This window comes from Vulpes lagopus, chromosome 5 (genome assembly GCF_018345385.1).
Source record: "Vulpes lagopus strain Blue_001 chromosome 5, ASM1834538v1, whole genome shotgun sequence".
NCBI lineage: Eukaryota > Metazoa > Chordata > Mammalia > Carnivora > Canidae > Vulpes > Vulpes lagopus.
This window is the reverse complement of record NC_054828.1, coordinates 68,372,351-68,396,455: the sequence shown is the minus strand read 5'-3', so window position 1 is coordinate 68,396,455 and position 24,105 is coordinate 68,372,351. Positions and strand designations below refer to the sequence as shown.

At 59.8% G+C, this 24,105-nt stretch overlaps 3 protein-coding genes across 10 annotated transcripts in view; 1 reads left to right on the top strand and 2 right to left on the bottom strand.

Annotated features, from left to right (window-relative positions):
* Positions 1 to 1,762, bottom strand: part of NEMP1 (nuclear envelope integral membrane protein 1) — a 28,468-nt gene extending 26,706 nt beyond the window's left edge. The window contains exons 1-2 of the mRNA XM_041754405.1: positions 1,638 to 1,762; positions 517 to 789 (exon numbers count right to left, since the gene is read on the bottom strand). The gene's annotated coding sequence lies outside the window, so the exon portion shown is untranslated. The remainder of the gene's footprint in view (positions 1 to 516; positions 790 to 1,637) is intronic.
* Positions 1,763 to 1,905: 143 nt separating this feature from the next.
* Positions 1,906 to 8,742, top strand: NAB2 (NGFI-A binding protein 2). Of its 4 annotated transcripts, none has more exons than XM_041754400.1 (7): positions 1,906 to 2,041; positions 4,442 to 5,315; positions 5,726 to 5,859; positions 6,181 to 6,232; positions 6,337 to 6,469; positions 6,675 to 6,866; positions 7,872 to 8,742. In XM_041754400.1, the coding sequence occupies exons 2-7, from the start codon at positions 4,458 to 4,460 to the stop codon at positions 7,979 to 7,981; spliced, it is 1,479 nt and encodes a 492-aa protein (XP_041610334.1). In that variant the 5' UTR covers positions 1,906 to 2,041; positions 4,442 to 4,457; the 3' UTR covers positions 7,982 to 8,742. The 4 variants fall into 4 exon arrangements, with proteins under 4 accessions (XP_041610334.1, XP_041610335.1, XP_041610331.1 ...); XM_041754397.1 differs by lacking the exon at positions 1,906 to 2,041 and adding an exon at positions 2,728 to 3,037; XM_041754399.1 differs by lacking the exon at positions 1,906 to 2,041 and adding an exon at positions 2,728 to 3,070.
* On the bottom strand, positions 8,714 to 23,120 carry STAT6 (signal transducer and activator of transcription 6). Of its 5 annotated transcripts, none has more exons than XM_041754396.1 (23): positions 22,996 to 23,120; positions 21,934 to 22,208; positions 19,199 to 19,338; positions 18,616 to 18,754; positions 18,217 to 18,300; positions 17,646 to 17,784; positions 17,467 to 17,519; positions 17,114 to 17,262; positions 16,390 to 16,521; positions 16,074 to 16,262; positions 15,683 to 15,770; positions 15,425 to 15,547; positions 14,834 to 14,926; positions 14,236 to 14,442; positions 12,878 to 12,972; positions 12,648 to 12,784; positions 12,189 to 12,335; positions 11,915 to 11,978; positions 11,700 to 11,810; positions 11,421 to 11,504; positions 10,345 to 10,410; positions 10,125 to 10,253; positions 8,714 to 10,034 (listed from the first exon to the last, which is right to left on the bottom strand). In XM_041754396.1, the coding sequence occupies exons 3-23, from the start codon at positions 19,312 to 19,314 to the stop codon at positions 9,845 to 9,847; spliced, it is 2,535 nt and encodes an 844-aa protein (XP_041610330.1). In that variant the 5' UTR covers positions 19,315 to 19,338; positions 21,934 to 22,208; positions 22,996 to 23,120; the 3' UTR covers positions 8,714 to 9,844. The 5 variants fall into 5 exon arrangements, with proteins under 5 accessions (XP_041610330.1, XP_041610326.1, XP_041610327.1 ...); XM_041754392.1 differs by lacking the exon at positions 22,996 to 23,120 and adding an exon at positions 22,345 to 22,538; XM_041754393.1 differs by lacking the exon at positions 22,996 to 23,120 and adding an exon at positions 22,345 to 22,538 and having other exon boundaries at positions 21,934 to 22,181.
* Positions 23,121 to 24,105: the final 985 nt, after the last annotated feature.

Sequence of the window (24,105 nt, the reverse complement as noted above, 5' to 3'; positions counted from 1 at the left end):
GAAGGAAGAAACGTGCCTACAGGGGGTGCAGGAAGGTGACATGTGAGCCAGACCTTGCTGAGTGAACTGGATTTGGCCTGGTAAAGACATAGGGGAGGGGAATGTGAGCTGTGCAGTCTGCTAGATGAGAATCTACACGTGCCCAGGAATGACAATCCTTCTGGTTAGCAATTTCCTCACTCCTCTTCCACCCACTTCTTCACAATCTTTTCCCTTGTTCTTGGAATACTGGGACTGGGGATACGGTTTCCCTTCCTGGAAGAGACCAGGGTAGACAATGACTTAATCCTGGATTAAATGGGATCTGTTGCAAAAAATAAAATAAAATAAAATAAATGGGATCTGTTGCTGTGCTCTGGGAACAGTCAGATGGAGGAGGGGGGAAGCAGGTGAGTCAGGTAGGGAAGTGGTCCCGGACCCACACTGGGGAGAATGGGGCTCACGGAGAAAAGAGAAGAAGCAAGATGTTTGTATTTGTGCTATCCCTTTTTTATCATCCCCCCCCCACACACGCACCTATCTTTTATCTTTGTTTTTCTATAGCTTCTCATAGTCTCAGTCTCTTTGTCTCTGTCTCTCTCCATGTGCAAAAGGCTGGAAATTCCTAGTTCTCAGCGGAAGGGAGTAGGAGGGGAGTTGGGGGTGGTAGGAGTGGGAGGCAAGCGAAGAACAGACATCTCAGCAGCTCCGGCTGCGGGGGCGCTCTGGGCCTCTTGCGGGGCTTCACAAGTCAATGATTTTTTAAACGTATATATTTTTAAATCCACACATAGGGGCTCAGATACAAACCTAGAGAGAGACAGAAACACAGATACACAAGTCGATGTAAAGAAACATATAAATACATTATCTCGGGATACAGAGGCACAAACTAGCAAGAACGTCTTAAATTTGCTTGGCACTTCACAGAGTTTTCGTATACATCCTGTCACTTGAACCTCACGACAACCCTAAAAACACCCGGGAGTTTCACTCTCGCAGCCAGGGAGACCCCTTGAGTCCCCTAGGGGACCGGGCGAGCCCAGGCCTCGGCGCTGGCCTCCCTTCCTCCCCCGCTGGACGCGTGCCCGCCCCGGCCGAGGGCCGAGCGCTCGGCCCCGGGCTCGGCTCCTCCCCCGTCCTCCTCCCCGGCCTGGGACCCAAGCGCCCGGCGCCCAGGCGGTGACCCGTCGCGGGCTTCGCTCCCCCCTCCGCCCTCTTCCCCGGACCGGGGGCTCGGCGCCGCCCCAAAGGGGCCCGGGTGGGAGGGAGGGGGGCGCCTGGAACAGAGGCTGCGTGGGCGGAGGATGTGCGTCACGGGGCGCGTGGGCAGGCGGAGGGAGGAGGCACGTGGAAACCCGGGGCCAGCGGCTGGCAGCCCGAGCTCCAAAATAACCAGAGGGTGGGGGAGGGGCACGGCGCCCCGGGGGTCGGGGGCGCCCCGGAGCAGCCGCTGTGCGCGGGGCAGATCCCGCCCGTTGCCGTCTCCCCCTCGCGGCGTCTGGGGCTCAGGGGGAAGGAGCCGAGCAGCGCCGCTACCGAAATCCCACCCGGCGGCGCACCCCCCCAGGCCGAAAGGTCCCCTCGCCGAGCCGGAATGCAGAAGCGGCCCCCGCCCGCGCCGCCCCCGCCCCGCCCTGCCAGCCCGGGCCACTCACAAGCGCGGAATGGCGGGGCGGGGCTGCGGCTTCGGACGGGGGGGGCTCCCGCAGCCAGCCAGGCCGCTCGCGCCCCCAGCCCGGCCTGGAGCGGCTGGACCGGGCCCTGGGAGCCCCCGCCGGCCCCCGCCCCCGCCCCCACCCCGACCTCCGGGCCGTGGGCGGGAGCGTAATGGGAACCAGATGGGGCTAGGAGGGGGCCTGCGGGGGCTGCGGGGGCTGCGGGGGGCCGGCTCCCGCGGAGAGCTCCTCCCTGCAACTCCGCCGCCGGGAGCCACGTCGGACTCTCCGGCCCCAGCCCGTCTTCCGTTAGACTCTGGAGCGCAGTTGGTCCCCTAGAAACATCCGCGGAACGGCCATCCTCCCCGTCCCGGCCTTGCCACAGAATCCGCGGGGCAAAAGAGGTGCGACGCGCAGAGGCAGGAGGGGCAGCCCTCCCACCGCCTGCCCCCGGCCGCCCCGCGCGGTGGCCGCGGGCACAGCCCCCGCTCCTGCGCCGCGAGCTCCGACCGGCCGGGAGGCGAGCGGGGCGGGAGGCCCGGGCCCCGAGGACCGCCCCCGCGAGGCCGCCCGTCGCAGCGGGGGAGCGCCGGGCCCGCCCGGGATTCCTGCCGAGCCCCGCGCGCACGCGGGCAGCCGACGGGCGCACCCCGAGCCCGCCAACTCCCCCCGGCTCCCTGCCGGCGGCCGCGCACTTCCCGCGGCGCGTGTGCACGCGTGTGCGCTCCTCCGAGATCGTGTGCCCGCGCGTGGCGGGGCAAGTCCGCTCCCCGCCCCGGGGTAGGGCGGGCGGCGGGGGGTAGGAATGTCGCCGGCTGGGCGCTCACGTGGGTCCGTGGGCGCGGAGAGGGCCGGCTGCGCATCCGGCGGGGGCGGCACCGCGCGACCTCGCCCCGCCCCCCGCGGCCCGGCCCCGGCCCCCCGGCGCCCCGCGCCCCGCGGCCCCGCCCCCGCCCCCCGCTCCCTCCCCCCGGCCCCGCCTCCCGCCGTCGCTCCGCCGCGGCGCCTGCACCGCGGCCCGGAGGCCCGGGCGCCCGCCCCCCGCCCCCGGCGCCCGCCCCCGGCGCTGCCCACGCCCTCCGCCCGCCCGGCAGCCAGCGCAGCGCCGGGCCTCGCTCCCCGTGCGTCCTGCGGGGGCGGCGGCGCGGAGAGGCGGCAGGCGCAGCCGGGGAGGGGGGGGCCGAGGCACAGAGGCGCGGAGGCTCGCCGAGAGGAGACGTGGAGGGAGGGACGGAGCCCGGACCGCGGCCGCGGCAGCGCGCGCCAGGCGCCGAGCGCGGGGCACCGAGAGGGGCAGCCTGCGGCCGCCGGCCGTCCATGCGCAGGGCGCCCTCCCCCACAGCCGAGCAGCCGCCGGGCGGAGGGGACAGCGCCCGCCGGACCGCGCAGCCCAGACCCAAGTTAGTGGGCTGAGGGGAGCGGCGGGAGTGGAGGTGGGTGGAGCCGGGCTCGGGAAGGGGTCCGGAGGGCGGAGGTCGGGGAGACGGGAGGGGAAGCGGGACGGGGGTGGGGGGTGGAGACTGCTTGAAAAGGGGGTGCGTCTTCGAATTAGGGGGCCCGGGGAGCAGGGAGGGAACGGGTGAAGCTGGATGTGAAACAGTGAGACCTAATTCTCCATCCCCCGTTTACTCCGCCGCGGCGGTCTGGCGCGTGAACCCCTTGCAAGCTATGTGGGGGCCCCCGAGCGCCAGGGGAAGTCCTGGAGCTGAGCTCTGGCCGGTCACGGGGCCGGGGAGGGCCGCCGAGCGCCCCGCTCTCCGTCGGTACGGAGCGCGCGGGGCCCAGGGTCCGGGAGGAGCGGCGCCGCCGAGCCCGAGCCCCGGAGCATCCGCAGGGCCGTGGAGACGCGGGGCTGGCCGTAGGCGCCCCTTCTCCTCTCCGTAGCTTTATTTACGGCCCGCGGAGGGGAGTTTCGGTGTGCAGCCCCTCCCTCGGGGGCCTCGAGCCTCTCCCCCGCTCCACTTGGAGGTGTGGGTGGAAAATGAGGGAGAGGAGGGAGGTGGGAGCCCCCAGGCGGTTTTCGCCCACGGACGCTGCCACTGTAGGAGTGTGCGTGGGCGGAACGGCCCCAGAGCAGAACAATTGAGGCACTCCTCCCTGCCGTGCCTGAGCTGAAGGGACCGGCCTACCTACCCAGCAGGTGGAGAGGGTCACTGCCTGGAGAGGGGCCCTCGGAGGGGCCCTGGGCAGCCCGGACAGGGGAGGGCCCCGAGCAGTCAGGGGAGCAGCTCAGGGGAGCGCAGCCGAGCTCGCCGAGTGCGAAAAGGCCACACCCCTCCCTCGCAGTCACCTGGGTAGGATGCCACCAGGCAGTGAAACTGGCCGGCAGTGGTCCCAGGAGCCCACTGTGGGGAGGACACGGGGTCCTACGTGCACTTCAGTTTGGAAAGTCACCTTGAGTAATGCTGGGACTGTCAGGTGTTTAGGGCGGAGGGTGAAGATCCGTGCTGAGGGGAGGAGGCGGCCCAGCCGTCCTGGGGGCGCGGTGGCTGGCCTCAGTGCTCCTGGGCTCCTTGCCCCAAGGCAGAAAAGTAAAAACTGAGAATGGTAGCGAAGAGTTTTTGGTTTCAGCCTAGACTGGGCTGACTTGTGGCCGGTCTGGGGTGGCGCTGGGGTGTTTCTGTCTCTGGGTAATACCTGGTCCTCATAGTCTGTGCTCAAGCTGGGGTATCCGGCAGAGCGAGCCTGCAGAGGAGGGGAATGAGAAGCAGGCAGGGAAGAGGACACAGGCAAGTGTTGGGTGGGTACCCAGCAGGGGGACCTGTACTGACTGCCTTCCTCTCTACCGCCCTCCTCCTTTCCAGGCCCAGTGCCCGAGCCATGGCACTGCCTCGGACACTGGGGGAGCTGCAGCTGTACCGGGTCCTGCAGCGTGCCAATCTGCTTTCCTACTATGAGACCTTCATCCAGCAGGGAGGGGACGACGTGCAGCAACTGTGCGAGGCCGGTGAGGAGGAGTTCCTGGAGATCATGGCCCTTGTGGGCATGGCCACCAAGCCCCTCCATGTCCGACGCCTGCAGAAGGCCCTGAGAGAATGGGCCACCAACCCAGGGCTCTTCAGCCAGCCTGTGCCTGCTGTGCCTGTTTCCAGTATTCCACTTTTCAAGATCTCCGAGACTGCAGGCACCCGGAAAGGGAGCATGAGCAACGGGCACAGCAGCCCAGGGGAAAAGGCAGGCAGTGCCCGCAGTTTCAGCCCCAAGAGCCCCCTTGAACTTGGAGAGAAGCTGTCACCGCTGCCTGGGGGACCTGGGGCAGGAGACCCCCGGATCTGGCCAGGACGGAGCACTCCAGAGTCCGACATTGGGGCGGGAGGAGAAGAGGAGGCAGGCTCACCCCCCTTCTCCCCACCTGCAGGGGGAGGAGTCCCTGAGGGGACTGGGGCTGGGGGGCTGGCAGCAGCCGGGGCTGGGGGTGGCCCAGATCGACTGGAACCAGAGATGGTGCGCATGGTGGTGGAGAGTGTGGAGAGGATCTTCCGGAGCTTCCCCAGGGGGGACGCAGGGGAGGTAACATCCCTGCTGAAGCTGAACAAGAAGCTGGCTCGGAGCGTAGGGCACATATTTGAGATGGACGATAACGACAGCCAGAAGGAGGAGGAGATCCGCAAATACAGCATCATTTACGGCCGCTTTGACTCCAAACGGAGGGAGGGCAAGCAGCTCAGCCTGCATGAGGTGAGGACCCCACGCAGTATTGCGCTCGGCTCCCAGGTCTCAGCCTATTCGCCTTAGAGAATCTTCCCACTCCCCAGGTCTGTTCCATTGCCCCTTTACCAGGACCCCACACCCCCCACCCCAACCACTGCAGTGCTGCCCTCCTCAACTAAGGGGGAAGCAGAGGTGCAGGCGAGAGCCCGGGTGTCCTGCTCTGTGCCCCTCAGGACCCCACAGGTGGAGGGGGCTCCCGGCGTTCCTAGGAAGCCGTGGATGCTGGCCTCCGTCTTGGTCCTTCAGGAAGCGGTGTACTATCATCCTCAGCAACACCTGAGGGGTGGGCTTCATTGTCCGATGGTGAAGGGTGTGAGGAGGTCTGGGCGGGGCAGTGGGGAGTCAGGATTCTGACGCTCTGGTGGCCCTCTTCACAGCTGACCATCAACGAAGCCGCTGCCCAGTTCTGCATGAGGGACAACACGCTCTTACTGCGGAGGGTGGAGCTCTTCTCCCTGTCACGCCAAGTGGCTCGAGAGAGCACCTACCTGTCCTCCTTGAAGGGCTCCAGGTGAGATTCTCTTCTCCAGGTCCTTCCTAGGTTAGGATTCTGCCAAGGAGCAGGTCACAGCCTCATCTGCTGCTTGGGTGCATCTGGGCCTTATTCCTACCCACGTGTATGTCCTGTCCTGCTTTCGCCAAGCCTGCTCCTCTGAGGTCTGCTCCCTCCTTCCGTCTGCCTCAGGTTGTGTCGGCTCCCCTACAGTAGTGGTGTGGGAGCTGCAGACTCCTGGAGTCTTGAGATAACGAGTGCTCCTCACCCAGTTCTGCGTTCCGCCCCGTTGTGTCTTCCTCCCCAGCTTCACCTTCCTTATTGCTCTGGTCTTCGCAGGCTTCACCCCGAAGAACTGGGAGGCCCTCCACTGAAGAAGTTAAAACAGGAGGTAGGTTTCCAGGGTGGCCGCAGGGGGTTAGTGCAGCCTCCCTCAACCCCCTCCCATGCTAGGGAGGACCTAGGTCCTCATTTCCCCATTTGGGGCATCCACAGGTTGGAGAGCAAAGTCATTCTGAACTCCAGCAGCCTCCCCCAGGCCCCGAGTCCTATGCACCCCCATACCGCCCCAGCCTGGAGGAAGACAGCGCCAGCCTGTCTGGGGAGAGTCTTGATGGACACTTGCAGGGTGAGTGTGCATCAGAACACTTTTCTTCTCACTCTGGGGGTGGAGTAGGTGGGAGGAAGGAGCCAGGAGGCAACTGCCTGGAACAGGGTTGGGAGGCCCGGCTGGATGGGGGCAACCGGGCCTGGGCCAATGGGTCTGCTTTGCGGTTGAGGGTGGGGGTTCCGTTGACTGTAGTCCCTTACCTGATCCATGCCCATGCCCACAGCTGTGGGGTCATGCCCAAGGCTGACGCCGCCCCCTGCTGACCTGCCTCTGGCATTGCCAGCCCATGGGCTGTGGAGCCGCCACATCCTGCAGCAGACACTGATGGATGAGGGGCTGCGGCTAGCCCGCCTCGTCTCCCACGACCGCGTGGGCCGCCTCAGCCCCTGTGTGCCTGCGAAGCCGCCTCTCGCAGGTGAGGCAGCAGCAGTGCTGTCCCTAAGCACCCCTACCACCCAGGCCCCACCCGGCAATCCTGGTGTCCTGGGGCCAGGTGGGAGGAAGAGGGATGTAGTCGTCAGAGAAAGCAGGCAGTAGGATGGTCGGGCTTCAGCCACTCAGGCCTTGGGTTGAGGAAAGGAGGATCCTGCAGGGCAGTTCCCACTGGGGAGGGGCTGATCCTAATGGAGATCTGTGAAGGGGGCACTAGGCTGAACAGGGGAACAGAAAATGGGAGATGAGGGGAACAGAAAGGGAGGCCGCCAACAAGGGAAGTGGAGGTAGAACTGCCTCTGAGAAGGAAGGGGAGAGTAGAGCAAGCGTTAGGGTGGGGTTGCCTAGCTTGGATGGAAGTAGAGGAGCCCAAAGGGGGATGCTTTGTGTGTGGATGGGGGAAGGGAGTAGTCCGCCAGAGGGCCAGAGCGGCTGGGCTGAGAGTGATGCAGCAGACAAAGCCACCAACCCTGGCTTGGTATTTTTAAACTGTGCGTGGGTGGGAAGTGGGGGCGGGGACTGGAAGGGGGGCTCTTCTTGGGGGAGGAGCTGGGAGGCTGGCTTCCTGTGTTCCCCCTTGATTTGGCTTCTAAAAAATTGGAGGGGCATGGTAGGGTAGGTGGGGCCTGGGAGGGGGCCAGGGATGAGTGGGGGCGGCAGAGCCTGGGAGGGGGGAGGGGGAGAGGTCAGAGCCAAGCCACCCCCACAGCTCCTGACAGAACCAGAAATTCCAGCAGAACGGAGGCGGGAGAGACAGAGAAGGAGAGAGACACACAGAGAGCACTACACACAGCCAGAGAGGGGAGGGGGATGCACACACTTGGCTACCGACCCCCCACACACACACCTGTAAGCTGCGGTGGGCAGGAGGTAGTCATTTACATCCAGCGGGTCTTCGTGGTCTCCTCTGCTCCTGCCCCCTGTCCAGCCACCTCTCTGCATCGTCTACCCCGCAGCCTCCTGACCTGCCTACCCCTTCTCCCCACAGAGTTCGAGGAAGGGCTGCTGGACCGATGCCCTGCCCCGGGACCCCATCCTGCTCTGGTGGAAGGTCGCAGAAGCAGCGTCAAAGTGGAGGCTGAGGCCAGCCGGCAGTGAGGGATACACTGGTGGCCTCAGACCCAGGACTCGGACTTCTGGCTCACACAGACTCCTACATTTTCCATCCCTGGCATCTAGTCACAACCCTGGATCCTTCCGCTGCCCTTCTCCTGCCTCCCCACCTGCTCCATGGGCGTAGAACTATGGGGCTTCAAGCAATAACGAGCAGGGGCCTGGCAAGAGGACACAAGGAGGGTGCGTGGTGCCCCTTCACCCTTGCCCAGAGCAAGGGGGCAAGGACTCTGGCTCCAGGGTATTTGGGGTTCTCCCCTCCCTTACACAACACACTCCCATTCTCTGTAGCTTCAACCAGTGGTATGAGCAGTTGGATTCAGTTTGGACATGGGGGAAAAGGGGACTTTCCTGGTAAGGTCCAACAGCTAAACATGGCAATGCTTCCCCCAACAACTGGGGGCCTGGGAACACTGGACCTGCTCCTCCCCTCTGCTCCCCCATTTTTGTGCTTCTAGTTTGTTTCTTTAATTTAACAAGTGCTGCGGTGTGCCCACCTATCGCCATCTTTCCCCCAAGTCCTCAGCAACTTTTTCCCTCCTGCCCTTTCTGGGGATGACGGGGAGGGTGGATGCGGGGTCCCCTCGACCGGCCCCCTCAGGAGGCCTGGGTTGGACTGAGGGTCTCCTGCAGCTGGGGGCTGGACCGCAGCATCTGTCTGAGCAGTTAGAGCGTCTTTCTTTTCAGATCGTGTACAGTAGATTATTTATTTTGTTATTTTGGAATAAAATTTATTTTATGGCTTAGGATCGATGACCCCCCCCCCCCCGGGAAAAAGGGTGGCATGGGGATGGGGATGTGGAGGGAAGCTGGCAGTGGATGGGGAAATAGAAAAGCAGCAGCAGGTAGGGCCCCCTCATACACTCGGAGGACCAAACACCTGGGCCTGGGTCCCCAACTCACCCCCTGCCTCTGGGGAGGATTGGCGTATTCAGGTACCAAAGCTAGAGCCACATACAGATGTCACGGCCACATAGACCCACCGGGGCCGCAGTCATGCCAAAGCCGAGTACATGTGGGTTAGCGTGCATCAGAGAAGCCCGCACACTCGCCGGTGTTTTGTGCAGTGTTTCACATTTCCAAACTTGTGTCATCACACAGGCGAGATCACATAGATACAGGTTTTTTGTGGCCCTAACGACTAACGTGTGTGACCTCGCTCAAGTTCACGCGCTTTCACCCAGCTGGCCATGAAGCGCAGCCCTTGGGCTTCTGCGCCATCTCCTACACGTGACCTGACAGGAATTTGGGGCTGTTTGAAATTTGTTTTTTAATCTGGGCATTACCCACATCAGTAACCCGAGTGTATAGATTTCGCCACCTCCGCCAACCCAGGCTCCAAACTGCTTCTCCATCCCTCTGCCCCCCACCCCGGCTGGGACCTGAGCCCATCCCTCAGTCCCCAACCTCTAGTACAAATGTGTGCACGTGTCTGCGTGTTTCTACATGTGTGTCCTGGCCTTTGTCCGAGGTGGGCGGAGAAGTCCTCCTCGGAGCCCTCACCTGTGCTCTTGCCCAGCCCCCTTCCTACTCAGCCCCATCTTCCAGAGAGAGCTGCGTGTGTGTGTGCTGCGTGTGCAGGCGTGTTGGGGCGTGTCTCACTTTGGAACCTGAATTTCCCTTCCAGCGTTGGAAGGGGGAGGACAGAGGTGTGTGGTAGGAGGAAAGGAGTGGATAGGCTCCACCCACTGTGCATTTTCCTGGCAGTCTTTTCCTCCTGCCCAGGGAGTAGGTGGGGATAGGAGGACACTCTCCCCATCTGCTGCTTGGCAGGAACATGGGCAGGTGTCCAGAGCAGGTCCGTGGGGATAGAAGAGCTGTGTCTCTGGGCTCTCTTTGCAGCTGGTATCACCAGCTAGGGTTGGCCCTTAGGTCCAGATGGGACATTGAGATCCCAGACTGCCCATAGTGAGAGGGCTGCAGGAGGGGCTGGGTTCCCAAGGACCCTCCCCCTGATTCCCCTTGCCCCTCCAGGAGAAGCTTGGTGAGGTCCTGTTCAGTAGGAGGCAGCAAGGGTGGGAACATGTCTTCACCGACCCTGCGAGGAAGAAGGGGAGAAGCAATAGGGTGGGTATGGTACCCACTCCTTCAGCCCCCACCCAGCCAACACCCCCAGGCGGCCACTCACCAGGTGCCCTGAGGGAACCCTCCCACCGGCTGGCTCAGGCAGCTGTCTTCTGTCATGGGCACATCTGAGCAAAGCAGGGGCTCAGGAGTGGACACAGCATGCTCCTGAGACTGGCATGGGAGCAGGCTCCTGCCAAGACCAGAAAAGGAATTAAGATGCGGGAGAGGGAAGGCTGGAAAGGAATGGGGAGCCCGGGGCCAGGAGGGGTGCTGTCACTCACTGAGGGTGAGGTTGGTCAAAGGGCAGGTTTATCTGGCTCAGGTTGGGGGGCATCTGCAGGTGAGATCTGGAAACAGGAAAGGGCACAGTCAGAGAAAGGAAGGCTAGGCAAGGGCACAGTTTTGCAAAATCAAGGTCATTGAATAAGGTGGCAATTTCCAGTTCCTTTTCTTGACTGTATAGTCTTGGGTGAGCCGTGGGGCTCAGTCTTCTCATCTGTAAAATGTGTATGTGTTGGGGATTGGACTGGGGGAGGAGAGGAGGGCTGAATTAGCAAATTTCTTTATAATTTGGGGGGAGCAGAGGGAGAGGGAGAGAAGCAGACTCCCTGCTGGGGGGGGGGGGGGCGGGGCGGGGGGAGGCTCTCTGTGGGACTTGATCCCATGACCCTGAGATCATGACCTGAGCTTAAACCAAGTGTCAGATGCTTAACTGCCTGAGCCACCCAGGCACCTCTGAATTAGCTAATTTCTAATGTTTCTTTGGACTCCGGTGGTTTTAAGCACTCCAGTCTCCTCCCTACCTCAACTCCCAGGAAGGGAGATGTGCCTTATCTACGTATTTTAATAAGCACCTGCGGTTATAATAAAAGTGTTACTTGGGGAAGAAAAATGTCTAGGCCACTTCAAGGCCAAACAGATGAATAAATAAAAATCCAGACAGCAGATAAATGACAGTGGATTTCAAGGGCAAGAGAGGTTATGTTAATTCTTAACATAGCTCTTGCTATGAGCTTTACAGGTATCACGAACTCAATTAACCTTCACAATAATCCCCAAGGAAGGTATTAGTAGTGTTATTATCAGTATTCCCCATTTGGCAGATGAGGCATCAGAGGTAAGCAACTTGGCCAAAGTCAGTAAGTGGTGGAGCTGGAATTTGAACCTGGCTAAGTCTGGACTTATCTTAACCACTTACACTTAACCACTAACATCTCAGTGGGGTGGACAGAAGAGAGACAGTGCTGGCCTTTCACTGCCCCTTTCTCACAGAGGAGCCTCTCCTAACAAATGCAAATGTCCATCCCCCTTGCGGGTGGATATCCTCGTCCCCTCCCCAAAAGGTTCTTCCACTTACTCCTGGAAGGCTGGCAACACATCTTCCCTGGAGAGGGCTTGGAATGAGGGCATGGAGTGAGAGTGTGGTGGGTACACCTGGGATCTGGGGAAAGAAAGCAGACCCCCCCTGATGCCAGCCCTTTTCCTGGACACCCCCAACCCCCTGCCTCAAGATAGGGAATCCCTTTCACAGAAAAGGAAATTCCCTCCCAGCCCCCCGATGTCAGCTCTCCCAGCTGCCCATGCTAAGCACCTGTGTGCACAGACCACTCCCATTCCTGTCCCTCAAGCTCCTTACACCATATCTGGGCTGAGCTGCATATTCATGGAGGACTCAGTGGCCATTCCAAGATCGTAAGTGGGCACCATGGTAGGCATTTGGGGCTCCAGGGTAGGAAGTGGCTGGTCCCTGGAGGAGGGAAGGAGGTATGTGTGACTGACCAAGGGTTGATGCCACCACTTCTTCCAGTAACTAGTACCAGGCACAACTGCCCACCACAGCACCACGCTTACCTTTCCACAGTCATCTTGATGGTAGCTGGGACGTAACCCCTGCCATCCTTACCCATCTGTTCAGCTGTTGTGGGGAGGAAAGGAGAGCCATGGAGTGCCCCGGGACTGGGGAGGAAGGGATGTGGGAAAAGTGGGCATAGCTGATGGGCAAGTTGGACAAACAGGGCTCCGAAAACGGAGAGGTGAGTTGGGGATGACATACAGTGTGTAGGGGGAGGGGCGGTATAGAAGAGATGGGCAGAGGAAAGGTTCAGAACTGCCAGCCCCAGCTCACGCTTGTAGTGGCTCCGGAAAGCTTCGTCCTTGGGTTTCTTAGGGTAGAGGTTTTTGAGCTGAGCAAGGTCCCGGATTCGGTCTCCCAGTGAACGAATGGATAGGTCTTTGGCAGAAAATGGCTGGATGTTCTCTATCTGTGGGGAGCCTACAATAGGAATGAGACCCTGAGCCCCTCTGTCCAGACATTCTTCCCCCCCATCCAGCCCCTCTACAGGACCCACTCTCAATCTACCAAGGTGAGGAAGAGGAGAGTGAGGGTGGGAGTCCTGGGGGAGAGAGACCCACCCATCTCCATCCCCACAGAGCTCACAACGAGAAGGTAGGCCGCAGAAAAGAGGAAAGAAGGTGGATCCTGAAGATCAGGCTTGGCATCAAGGAAGGCCAAGATATTTCCTTCCCAGAAGAAACCCCAGAGGGCACAAGCACAGAAACAGAGGACCGGCTGGGGTGACCTCACCATCCTGGCCCCGGATGACATGGGCAATGGTGATGCCCCCAATCTCTGAGTCACTGAAGCGAAGGAGGAATGTTCCATCAGGCTCGTTGAGAAGAAGGCTAGTGACGTACTGTTTGCTGATGAAGCCAATGATCAGCCTGGCCAGGATGAAGGAGAGGATGGAGGGTAGGGATCCCGGCTGTGGAGGAGCTAGAGGTACAGCTGCTCCGGCCATTGGGGCAGGGACTCACCGATCTGACCAGTAGCTCCGGAGACAGCGCTTAGTGAGGTCCAGGACACCATCAAACCACTGCCAAAAGGTGAAGCCACGACCCAGCAGGATCTCCTGGGGAATGGCGGGGGAGCTAGTGTGAACACAGGAGGACCAGAGCTAGGGTCTACTTAGAGCACTGGGCTGTGAAGGCCCACGCAACAGAGTCACAGAGCTGAAGGACCAAACGGGATCTGAGATCTCATCAATGACAATGGCCAATCCTCTCGTTTACCACACCAGGCCGTACTCCAAGCCCTTTCCATTAATTAATTTATCTGACCTTTACGAGCCTCTGGAAGTAGGTCCTATAAGTATTCCACCTTACGGATGAAGAAACAAAAGCCCAGAAAGGTCAAGTAATTGCCCAGGTCTACACAGCTGGTGACAGGCAGAGCTGGGATGTAGCCCAGAAAGTCCAGGCCAGAGTCCCTCATTAGAGCTGTGCTCCACCCATCATTAATTAGGCCTCGTGGAATTGGAGTCCAGAGAAGGTAGTTTGCCAAGTGTGAGTGTCCTGCTCCCTTTGCTAACATGTTCTACGGTCATGTAGACTTTTCTTTCTTTCTTTCTTTCTTTTTTTTTTTTTAGACTTTTCTTTCTTTTGCTAAGAGAGCAAGCAGTACCTGACTGCATTTACCCAGCTGGTTATTAACCACGACATTCAGATCTTACCCGCCCCCGCCCCCATTTTTTGTAACAGACCCGATTCTGAGCCACGTCATTTTGGAGGCAGTAAAATAGGGTAGCTAAGAGCAAGAAATATGGGGTTCTATCTCAGCCTCACCTGCTGGGGTGGGATAGAATGTTTGACAAACTATTTAACCCCTCTAAGCATCACGTTCCTTGCCTGTAAAATGGGGATAATACTAGTACCTACCCCAAAAGGATGTTGGGAGGGGTAAGTGAGAGAGCACACATAAAGTCCTAGACATTAAAGTGCCTGGCGTATATAAGGTGTCAGCACATGGTAGCTGGTATTACTGTGTATGTCCTTGTGGGATTTCATCCTGGTTTTTGCAATAGGAACGATTTTCCTGATGGGTCAAAGTCATTTCGAATCAGAGCTGTGTTTACACACAATCTGGATGAGTCATGCAAGTCACTGGTAAAGAGGGAGGACAGAGGGCCCCAGGTCCAAAACATGAGGGATGTCTCTGGGCTTATGGCCAGGCTGAAGGGTTTTCCCTGCCTGGGGGTGACAGAGGCATCCCTGGTGGACATGATGGGCCTTTGTGAAGACCCCAGCAGTCAATCTCTGGACCAGGATGGGAAGGCCCTGAGTGCTTCAGGGACAAAGAGCTTAGGGGCGGGAGCTCCGAACAGCAGGGGAATGACCTTGTTGAACTGTGACCAGGACACAGAACGGTGCTGGAAGGCCTCCATGCTGAGACTGTTGTCATTGAAGATCTTCTGGGCTAGGAAGAGGAAGTGCTCTGGGAGTAGCCCCCGATTGGTCCCCACTTCGGCCATGAACTTGAGGTTCAGAGTTTCACACATCTTCTCCCAGGGCACCCGCTCAGCTACCACAAAGGGCACACGGTCCTGGGGTGAAGTGGGAAGGACGGGGCACTTCAGGCTATCATCGTCCCTCCTCCTCTGGAGGGGCCTTCATCCCTCCTGCCTCTCCAGAGCTGCCCTTCCCAGGCATTACCCTCCCCTTCGCCCCCTCCCCCCAGCTCGCTCACAAACATGGTGCTTCTCCAAAAACAGTTTAGGGGGTTACAACATGCTAGCTGCTAAGACTGGCATGAGAAGAGGTCCGAAGTATAAAAGCATGAGGTTAGAGAGTATGAGGAAGGAAGGAGTTGTGGTCGCTCCCATTTGATCAGAGGCCCTCCGCCTTCCCCCACAGTAGAGCCCACCTTGCCCCTGTTCCTCCCCTCCCTCCCTCTGTCCCTCCGTCCCCCCACTGCCACTCCAGGTCTTTCCTCACCATCTCAGAGAAGGCATTGTCCCACAAGATGGTGGCTTTGGCATTGTTGTCCTGGTTGCCGTGGACAATGACCACCAGGGGCAGAGACAGGGCCTGGCAGGGTGAGAACAGGGGGATCTTCTTACTGGATCAAGGGGCTTCCTGGGGGGCGGGGGAGCTGGCTCTGAGAATGCAGGGAAGCTACTGGATTCCCACCACATAGTTAAAAGCTGTCGGTGTATCATCAAGGGGTCTCTGAAGCAGATTAGGGCCTTACTGTAGGGAAGTGGTTGTGAGTCAGCGCTTCAGAGCCAGACCCCCAGGTTTCAAATGCCAGCTCCAACACCTGGTGGCTAGGTGACCTGGGCAAACTACGCAACCTCTCTGTGTTTCAGTGGACTCATGTGTAAAATGGAGCTAATAACAGTACTTATCTCATAATGTTAGTGTGCAAATTCTGTGTGTATGTGCGTGTGAGAGAGAGAGAGGGATAGACACTTAAAACACTGCCCTGGTCTATAACAAATGTCCACTCAGTGCCAGGCACCGCCACACCACGACGCCTCGGGCCCCAGGGCTTTCCTGAGGAGTGAGGTCCAGGGCCCAGCTCACCTGGAGCTGGACGGGGAGTTTGTTGGGGCCGAGTGCGAGGCTGGTGGAGAAGAGCACGGCGCACTTCTCCTCCGTGACCGACTCGGTGCCCTTACGCTCACAGCGCTTGATCTTCTTCAGAAGCTGCAGGGGGCGGTGAAGGAGAGCAGGGGTGAGGACAGAGGGTTTCTCCTGGGTTCCCAACAGCCTCTCGAAACCGTCCCTCATCTGGGGAGCCCTGCCCCCCTCTTCACCACCACTGCTCCCGGAAGCCCTCACCAGGTTCTTGAACAGGGCCGAGCAGCAGTTCCCAGGAATGCTGTTCTCCAGGGCCACCGTGTTGTTGATGATTTCCCCGGTGCTTTCCCTGGGGGGGAGGGGGAGTGGGCCAGGTGGGGGAGGAGCCTGTGTCCAGGGGTGAGAGGCAGGAACTAGGCCCCAAGTCTCCATCTCTCTGTCTGGATTCTTAAGGAGAGTCCCCATCGTGGCCGAATCATGATTCCCCATCCCATTCCAGCCCTTTTGGGTCCTTCCTTTCCTCTGCGTAGACATCCAGGGTCCACACACCCCCTGGCCCTCCCTCCTCATCACCCTGCCCTTCGTGGTACCCACCCCCCCAGGCTCCTCTGGCCTCCACCGACCCCACAGGCGTCTGCCAGCCCCGGCTTACGCTCCAGCCCCCGGTCCCTGGGGCATGCTCAGCTCCCTTGCTTGCTTCTCAGTCACCATGTCGGCCCTGACCAGCGGAGGCTTGGCGGGGGCCCCCAGGAACCGCAGGCCCAGTAAGAATCGAACCCCAGCCTGGAACTTGGTCTGAGTCTTCAGAACCTGGGGGGGCTGCTTCTCCACCAGGAAAGAGCTGGACGGAGTGAAGACCCGGGGGAGTTAGTGGCTGGACCCCTCCTGGTACCCTTCCTTCCCACAGCTCTAACCCTCTTCTTTCCGTGGGCTGTGCTCTAAGCCAGGCTGGGGGCCTGCGGGCATACCTGGTGACGAGGCTTCGCAGGACTTCATCCAGCCGGCTGCTCAGCACCGCCCGGGCCTTGGGCTCAAGCTCCCCACCAGCCGCCCCCACCTCCTGCTGCAGCTGGGAATAGATGTCCACCAGGCTCTCACACCTGGGGCCAGGACAGTGGTCAGGGGGCACAGAGAGCTCAGGCTGCCTGCTCCAGCACAAACCCCCTGCCCCTAAACCCAGAAAGAAAGCAGGATAGTGTACGCAGAGGGGTGGAATGTGCAGTAGGCGTGGCTGCAAGTCACCTGGGCTGAAGGAGCTAAGGAACCTGCCTTGACTCTGGGTGTGAGGTTCCTTCTCTGTGCCTGGACCCCTGCAGAAACCCAGCTGCCTCTTCCCCAGGACTCTGGTACCCAGGTCAGCTGCCAGCGTGTATGGTACTTTTGCGCAAATTGAAAGGTGCCTCCACCCAACAGACCAAATAGGAAAAGGCTTCCCATTCCTCTGGGCAAGGGGCTTGAAGAGAAAAGCATGGGTCGGATGAGCTCCTGCTCACAACCCCGGCCCTGGGCACACTTGTGCAGGCCGTGACCTGACGACAGTGCTGCACGGCCCTGCTGGGATTGGCTTCTCTGAGTCTTGGCCATGCCAAGTCCCGTTTGCCTGGTTTATCTCTCATACCTGTGGGTCCTCCAGCAGGGACAGCAGGCACTCGCCCCCAGCCCGCCCTCCAATCCCGTCAGTCTTGCCCCAACCTCTCTTGTAGTGGTGCCAGGCTTTCCTCAAAGGGTGCACCATTCCCTGCCAGCTGCTGCTGCCGCTTCCAAATCTGGATCCTCTTCAGCACCAGGGCCTGGGCTGCCTCCAGCTCCCCAACAGTCTCCTGCAGCAATGTGGCCAGGGCCTGCGGGCAGGGGAGGCCTGAGCCAGGGCTCCTCACCCGGCCCCCAAGGGCAGGCCTCTTTCCCACTGCTCAGGCCCTCAGACTGTCTCCCTACCCCACCGAACTGGTGTCTCTCTGACACCTAATCTCCATCCCTCCACAGAGTCGAGATCCCTCAAGCACTGTGCTCTGAGCTCAAACTCCACCTCCCCATTCATCACGTACCTCCCTTGGCCCAGTTCCATTGGCAGGAGCATCTATCAAGCTGCGCAGAGACACTGAGGGTGAGGGCAGAAATCCAGGGTACACATAAATTTGAGGTTCAGTCAAGAGTAAGGGCCAAGAGGGCATCCTACCCACCCACTCCCCAGAACCCTCTTAGGGGGCCAGCCCGGAGCTCCCACCTTGGCCAGCCTCAGCCCCTGGCTGCAAGGCTTCTCGGAAAAGGCGAGTTTCCCCCACCCGGTGCTGCAGCCTTTGCAGCGCTGTGTTAAACTTCAGTTCCTCCTGCTTCCAGTGGAAGGGCATTGGCAGGTGGCGGAACTGCATGGGAGGGACAGACGCCCAGAGGTGAGATACTCTGTCCATCCGTCTACACTAGGCCTCCACTCCCGAAAAGGGTACCTGCTGCCATGCTCCGCCAGAAGGAAACAAACTACCTCTCTTGTCTGGCTCCTTTCCGCCTTGGAAGGATCTCCCTGACCTGGAATCTCTCACGGATAGAACTCTCTCCGGGCAGAATCAGCTTCTTAGCCCTTACCCTTTCCTCCCCAGGCCTCTCTTCCTTCAGTCCCTCCTTCTGACACTTCCCTGAGTGTGGCTTGGCGGGCGTTCTGACCCCCAGAACCTCCTTTGGTCATCCTGGGCCTAAAACATCGAGCCTTTTTTGAAGTTCAAATTCCTTCTAGTTTCTCATGGCTCAGGCTAAAGTCCCAGAGAGATGAGCTAGGGTGGGAGGTGGGGTATTAGCATTACCTGTTCCATAACAGCTTTTTTCTCCCCTTGAAGTATTTGTCTAAAAGTGGCCACCAGCTTCAGGGGGTCCCTTTGATATATGCTCTAGAGAAATGAAAAGTGGCAGGCTGGGTTAGGCTGGCTCTCACCCATGTCCTCCCCCTCCAATCCACGCCCCTCCCCTCCAATCATAAGCACACGGCACACAACTCCGAAGGGCAGCACCACTGTAGAGTCCAGAAGTTTTCATGCATTTGCATGCTTTTAAAACCCAATTTGCATGCTAGCTAACAGCTAACCAGGGGAACACCAATTTGCTTCCAGCATCCAAACAACTTCTTCCAGTGTCCAAGGCTGACCCCAGCTCCACTCCAGCCCCACCCAGCCTCATCCCCTTCCCTCCTGATCCCCAACCCCCACCTCCAGGGTGCTGATATGTTGCAAGATGGTGCTCCCCTCCCCCTGCTTCCCCGCTGAAGCCTGAAGACGCTGGACAGTGGCGGAAAGTAGGGCGCTAGCCATGTTGCAGCAGAAGGTGTCTGAGCCAACCAGGAACTCCCTGTGGGAAGATCAAGATGAGGTGGCCTCAGGTCAGGGTTTCTTCAGCTCAACTGACCTTCCGCGCCTCAGCAAAGGCTCAGCGGCTCCTTCCCAGTCCCAGTCTCCATCCAGGCCCCGTACAGCTTCCATCTAGGCCCTGTACGGCCTCATCCAGGCCCCGTACAGCCTCCAACTGGACCTTTTCCCCCAGTTTTCCAGCTACTATGGGAAGTGCCCTTGCCCCAGTCCCGACCTCCAACCCCTTTGGCTGAGGCTCCTCAGGGGAGCCACTCCATGTGTCAACATGCACTTCTGCTTGGTGTGCCACAGACTCCCCACTAAATCTAGGCCACCACGCAGGGAATAATGCGTCCCAAGTCCCAAAATGGGACAGAGAAAACCTACTGAGAGGGAAGGTGAGTGGGAGGACCTGGAGGATGAGCATGGGGCAGATAGGACTCACCAGGGCTGGTTCTCTAGCCAGTCACTCAGGAGATGCCGCAGGTGTTGGGGAAAGTCGACATAGAGCCGCTGCAGTTTTTCTGGGGGCATCTTGGAGACCAGACTCCACAGAGACATGATCTAGGGTTTGCAGGGTGCCTTCTGGAAAGGAACAAGGCCACTCTGAGAGGCACCCAAGAAAGTTGGCCTATGTTCTGGGGGCAGCCAGCAACGTCCTGCAGACCCCAGACCCCAGAGGCCATCCCCACCACCCCTCACAGCCAGACAATCTCAAACCGGGGACATCTTCAATCAAGGCCTGAAACAAAGTAATCCCTTCAGTGGTGGACGAAGGGGTGGGAAGAGCTGAGCTGCAGCCAAGAGGGCTGGGAAGACAGAGGAGGTGGGGAGAATAGGGAAAGCTCTCTGAGAGAAAGCTGAGGACATGAATTGCAGTTCTGAGCTGGCTCTGGTTCCGTGGGCAAGGAACCTCCCCACTGTGAGCCTTGATCTTCTCATCTCATAAAATATGAGGCTTGGAGGAGTGCAGAACTTTCCAAAAAATTTTAAAGTAGTAGACAATTTTGGTTTTTAATCTGTGGAATCCCAGTTATATAAAAGGTATAAAACTGGGAGTTCCTCTGTTGAAAGCAAGTGTGGTTGGCCTGGAACTCTACTGCTTCTACTTCCCTCTCCCTACCTCCTGACCCCAAAGGTGTCCCTAGAGAAACCCTTCAAAATCCCAGGGCTCCACGAGAAAATTTGAAAACTACCAGGCTGGATGATGAGAAAGAGAATGGGAGAGCATTAATAGCTACCGTTAATTAAGCACTTACTATGTCTGAGGCATTACATAAAGCTTATTATCTATAGCTTTGCAGAGATTTTTAAAATATATAACTATGCCTTTTCATAGGTGAAGAAATTGAGTCTAGAGGAGGTTCTCTAACTTGCCAAGTCCACTGAGCAAGTGAGTTTGGAAATCAGGACTTGATTCCAAGGAGTAACCAACCCCGTGCTGTGGGCGCCTTCCACATCCAGATGCCATCACCCTAAGAGGAGGGGCTGTGGGAGGAGAGTTGAAGAAGCAAGGTGGAGATGGAGGAGAGGGAGAAGCAGAGAGAACTTGGGAAGAAGGTGGGAGAGACTGGAGAAAAAGTACGGTTAGCAAACGCCTGGACTGAAGAGCCCAGAAGCTGGGAAGAGGAAGCTAGAGGCTGGGCTACAGGCCAGGGGCAGAAGAGAAAAGAGGGAGATAGTTGAAAGGAGGAGATGAGAAAGCCAGGGCAGGGGGTTGCAGTCTCATTTCTGGGTGGGCTGCAGGGTGAGGAGGGTGGACTAGAGTTTTCCCAGGGGTCTCTCAGGGCATGTTTCCCATAATACCCCTTTCTTAGAGAGGAGAGAGAGGATGGGGATGGAAAGTCCCCGAGTCTCCCCCTACCCTGTACCTCCAAGCCCTCCTATGGGGCTTTTAGCCCCTCCCCTCTCCCAAGATGCCTAAAGGGATAGAGAACAGAGGGGCCTCTTCTCTGGAGGCTCTTGCTCCCCCCACCTTCTGGCCCCTCTGGCTCTTTTCCACCAAAAGCAGAATCCTCCCTGTGGCTCAGGGTCTTCCAACAGGCCTTTCCCTACCACCTCCCGCCCTGGAGCGGGGCATCTGTGGGTCTGTGTTTCAGATTCGAGGGAGGACTGCACTCCTCTCTTCTCTCTTCCCCTCCTGTCCCTCAAGGCGCTCAGCCCTTTGACCCTCTCTCCCTACCCCAGTGGGGACTGAGGTAACCCACGAGCAGAAGGCAGTGCCCCCTTCCTGTCTGCACCCTAGTTGAGTGACACCCCCCTTTGCTCCTCCGGGCGAGGCCTCCTCGGGGCAAGGCCCTGGCCTCCCTCCTGCATCGCCAGACCTCGGAGGCCACCCTGCAGCAAGGCCGGGCGGCGGGCCCCCCTCGGCCGGAGCCCCCCAGGCCCGCAGGGAGGAGGAGCCGCGGCGGAGGGGCGGGGCCAGCGCGCCCCAGCACTGCCCACCCGGGGAGGCGCCGCGCGCGGCCACCGTCCTCCCCAGCGCGCTTGGTGGCCTCGACCCCATCACCTCGGTCCCTCCGTTCTCGAGCCCTCGGCCCGCGGGACCCGAGGATCAAAAGTCCAGAGCGCTCCTCGGAGCCGCGCGACCGGCGGGGGCGGGGGCCGAGGGCGCGGGGGTCGGGGCCGGGCCGGGGCGGGGGGCGGGGCGGGGCGGGGGCGCGGAGCCTCCCGCGCGGGGAGGGCTGAGCCGCGCCGCCGCCGGGCAGCCTCGGCGTCTACAGCAGCCAAGCGTGGAGCGCTTTTCAGGGGGAAATTCCCCCTTCCCCGGGGCACCATGAGGTCTAGGTCTGGGGCTCGCTCACCCCCAGCCACGCCCTGGGCGCCGAGCTTTGGGGGACGGGCAGGGGCTTGCCAAGGACCCCCTGCCGCGGGCCGCAGCCGCCTCCCCTCCCCCGGCGCAGGGCCGCCTCCTTGCCCTCCTTTCCGCGTCTCTGCGGGCCCTGGAGGGGCGGGGGCGGGGGTGTGGAAGAGTGGCCCACGCGGGGAGGTGGGAGCGCGCGCCCTACCCACCGCGGCCCCCCGACTGTTGAAGCCTGCCCGCCCGGCCCCCCGGGGAGCAGCCCCGCGCCCCGTGCGCCCCGCCCAGGCAGGCCCGGGAGGACCCCCGCCCGCCGCCCGCCGCCCGGCCGGCCGCCCCGACGCCGGAGCTCCCCCGCCGCCCTCGAGGCATCCCCTCACCTTGGCAGCCCCCCTGCCGTCGTCTCCCGGGCTCAGCGGCCACCGCCAGGCCCCATGGGGCTGCAGCTCCGTCCGGCGGTTCCGGGCTGGCCCTGCTCGCACCCCCCTCCACCGCCACCGCCACCGCCGAGCAGCGCGCACACGCACACGCACACAGCCTCTCCCGTCCTTCCTCCTCGGTGTAAGCACTGGCCGCCCCAGCCCGCTGTTTCCGGCTTCTCCGTCTAACCAGGTCCCTCCCTGGAGCTCTGACGACACAGAGAAGAGAAAGTGGGCTGGAGGAGGAAGAGGAAGAAAGTGGGGTGAGCGTGTGTGCCCTCCTGTGCCGAGTGGGGGAGCACGGGGTCGAGGCAGCCAGGGCTGGGGCTCCCGGCCTGGGACCAGACTGGCGGGGCGGCTGATCCCACTTACTGCGTCCCCTCAAAAGCGATTAACTTTTCTCCAGAAAGTCACCTAGTGCCAAACACAGCCCCGTGGCCCCAAACTGTGTCTCCCATACTCGAACTTTTGCAGGGGCCCGCGGTGGAGGCTCAGGAGGAACTGGGCACCCCATGGCCTCTGGAAAAGCAAATCCCTCTGGGCTCTGCGCTCCCTCCAGTGGAGGACCCTGAAAAGCAGCCAGCGAGCTCCGAGCTGCCTGGAACGCCTAGGTCCTCCTCCCCTGGCGGCGGGGCGCCTTGAGGTCGCGTGACCACTGGTGTAAGGCAGTGGGGGAGGGAACCCCACAACTCAGAATTCTGAAAGACTCCAGGAGGAGTTTCTTGCCCCGCAAACCGTCTCGGCCCCCTCCCTACAGGGTCCTACTCCTCAGATCCTGGTGGGAACCAGCACGACCGGGAGCTGCTGCCTGCAGGTTCCCAAGGGCCAAGTTTGAGTAGGAATCTGCTGTGCAACCTTGGCAAAGTTCCTGTTTCTGTGGTAAACACTGAGACACACCCAGAAACAAACACATACATGTACAACTTCCCTGCCCCCCCCCCCACGCACACACACAGTGGGGGCACGCTCACAGACATGTCAGCCCTCAGAGCCACAAGCAGTCACAATGAGACGCAAACTCACAAACACAAGTCGTGCTCAGCTTCTGAGTCATCGTCAGAACTAGTGGATGGTTTTTGCAGCTTTTGCTCGTGGAAGAGCCGAAGGAGGCCAAGGGGCCTAGAGAGGCCTCCGGGCCCCCAAACATGAGAGACAAGATGTATAGAAAGGGTGTCTCTGGGGACCCCCGGGAGATGGGAGGAGGTTTCTACTCCCCTCTTTCTTCCCTAAACAGGGCTGGGCTGAGGGGCCAAAGCTAGGCCTATGCTGCCCCCTGGTGCTTGAACTGACTCCTAGACCCCAGCTCCCCCTCCCCCTCCTCTCCTTCCCCATGTGGATGAGCATGTGTGTGCAAGAATGCACGTGTGCATAGGGGCCCCGGCCAGGCAGCAGAGAGTAGCAGTTAACAACTGGGAGTCTGGAGATAGGCAGATTGGGTTCAGATCCTGCCAACACTGCTAATTGCACAACTCTGAGCACGTTACTCTTTGGGTTTCAGTTTTGTCATCTGTAAAATGGAGCAAATGATAGTCTTAACTCATAAGGTTGTGGGATTGAGATAATGATGATATACGTGCAGGCTTAGAGCAATGCCTGGCACGCAGTGTTAGGCACTACTGTATGGGCCAGAATAAGCCAGATGTGAGGAAGGCAGACAGGCTTCCCTCCCACACAGGGGTCCCGGGTCCTGGACTAATAATACTGCCACAAAGACAGAGATATCTGAGGTGTGTGTGTTTCCAAGTTCACTGTGTCTGGAAGGCAGTGAACCGAAGACGCTGTAGAGCAGGGGTGGAGATGGCAGGCAGGGAATCTGCTCATGGGTTGGTATGACCAGCAATGCTGGGATTGTGGTGTGGGCACAAGGGTGCTCGAGACACACGTTCCCGGGTGCCACTCTGCCTGCGGACATCCACAGACAGTGGTTGAATTCCTAAGAGTCTCAGAAGGTCCAAGTTCCCCCGAATTCTGGCAGGAGAAGGGGAGGATTGAATGAGGTCTCTAACTTTGGCTCCTTTTGCAGGGTGAAAAGATGAGGAGCAAGTGCTGGTTGGAAAACAATATTTATTGCCATCCTCTTTAACTGATTGCACCAATGGGGACACTGTGGTGTCATGGAAGAACCTAGAATTA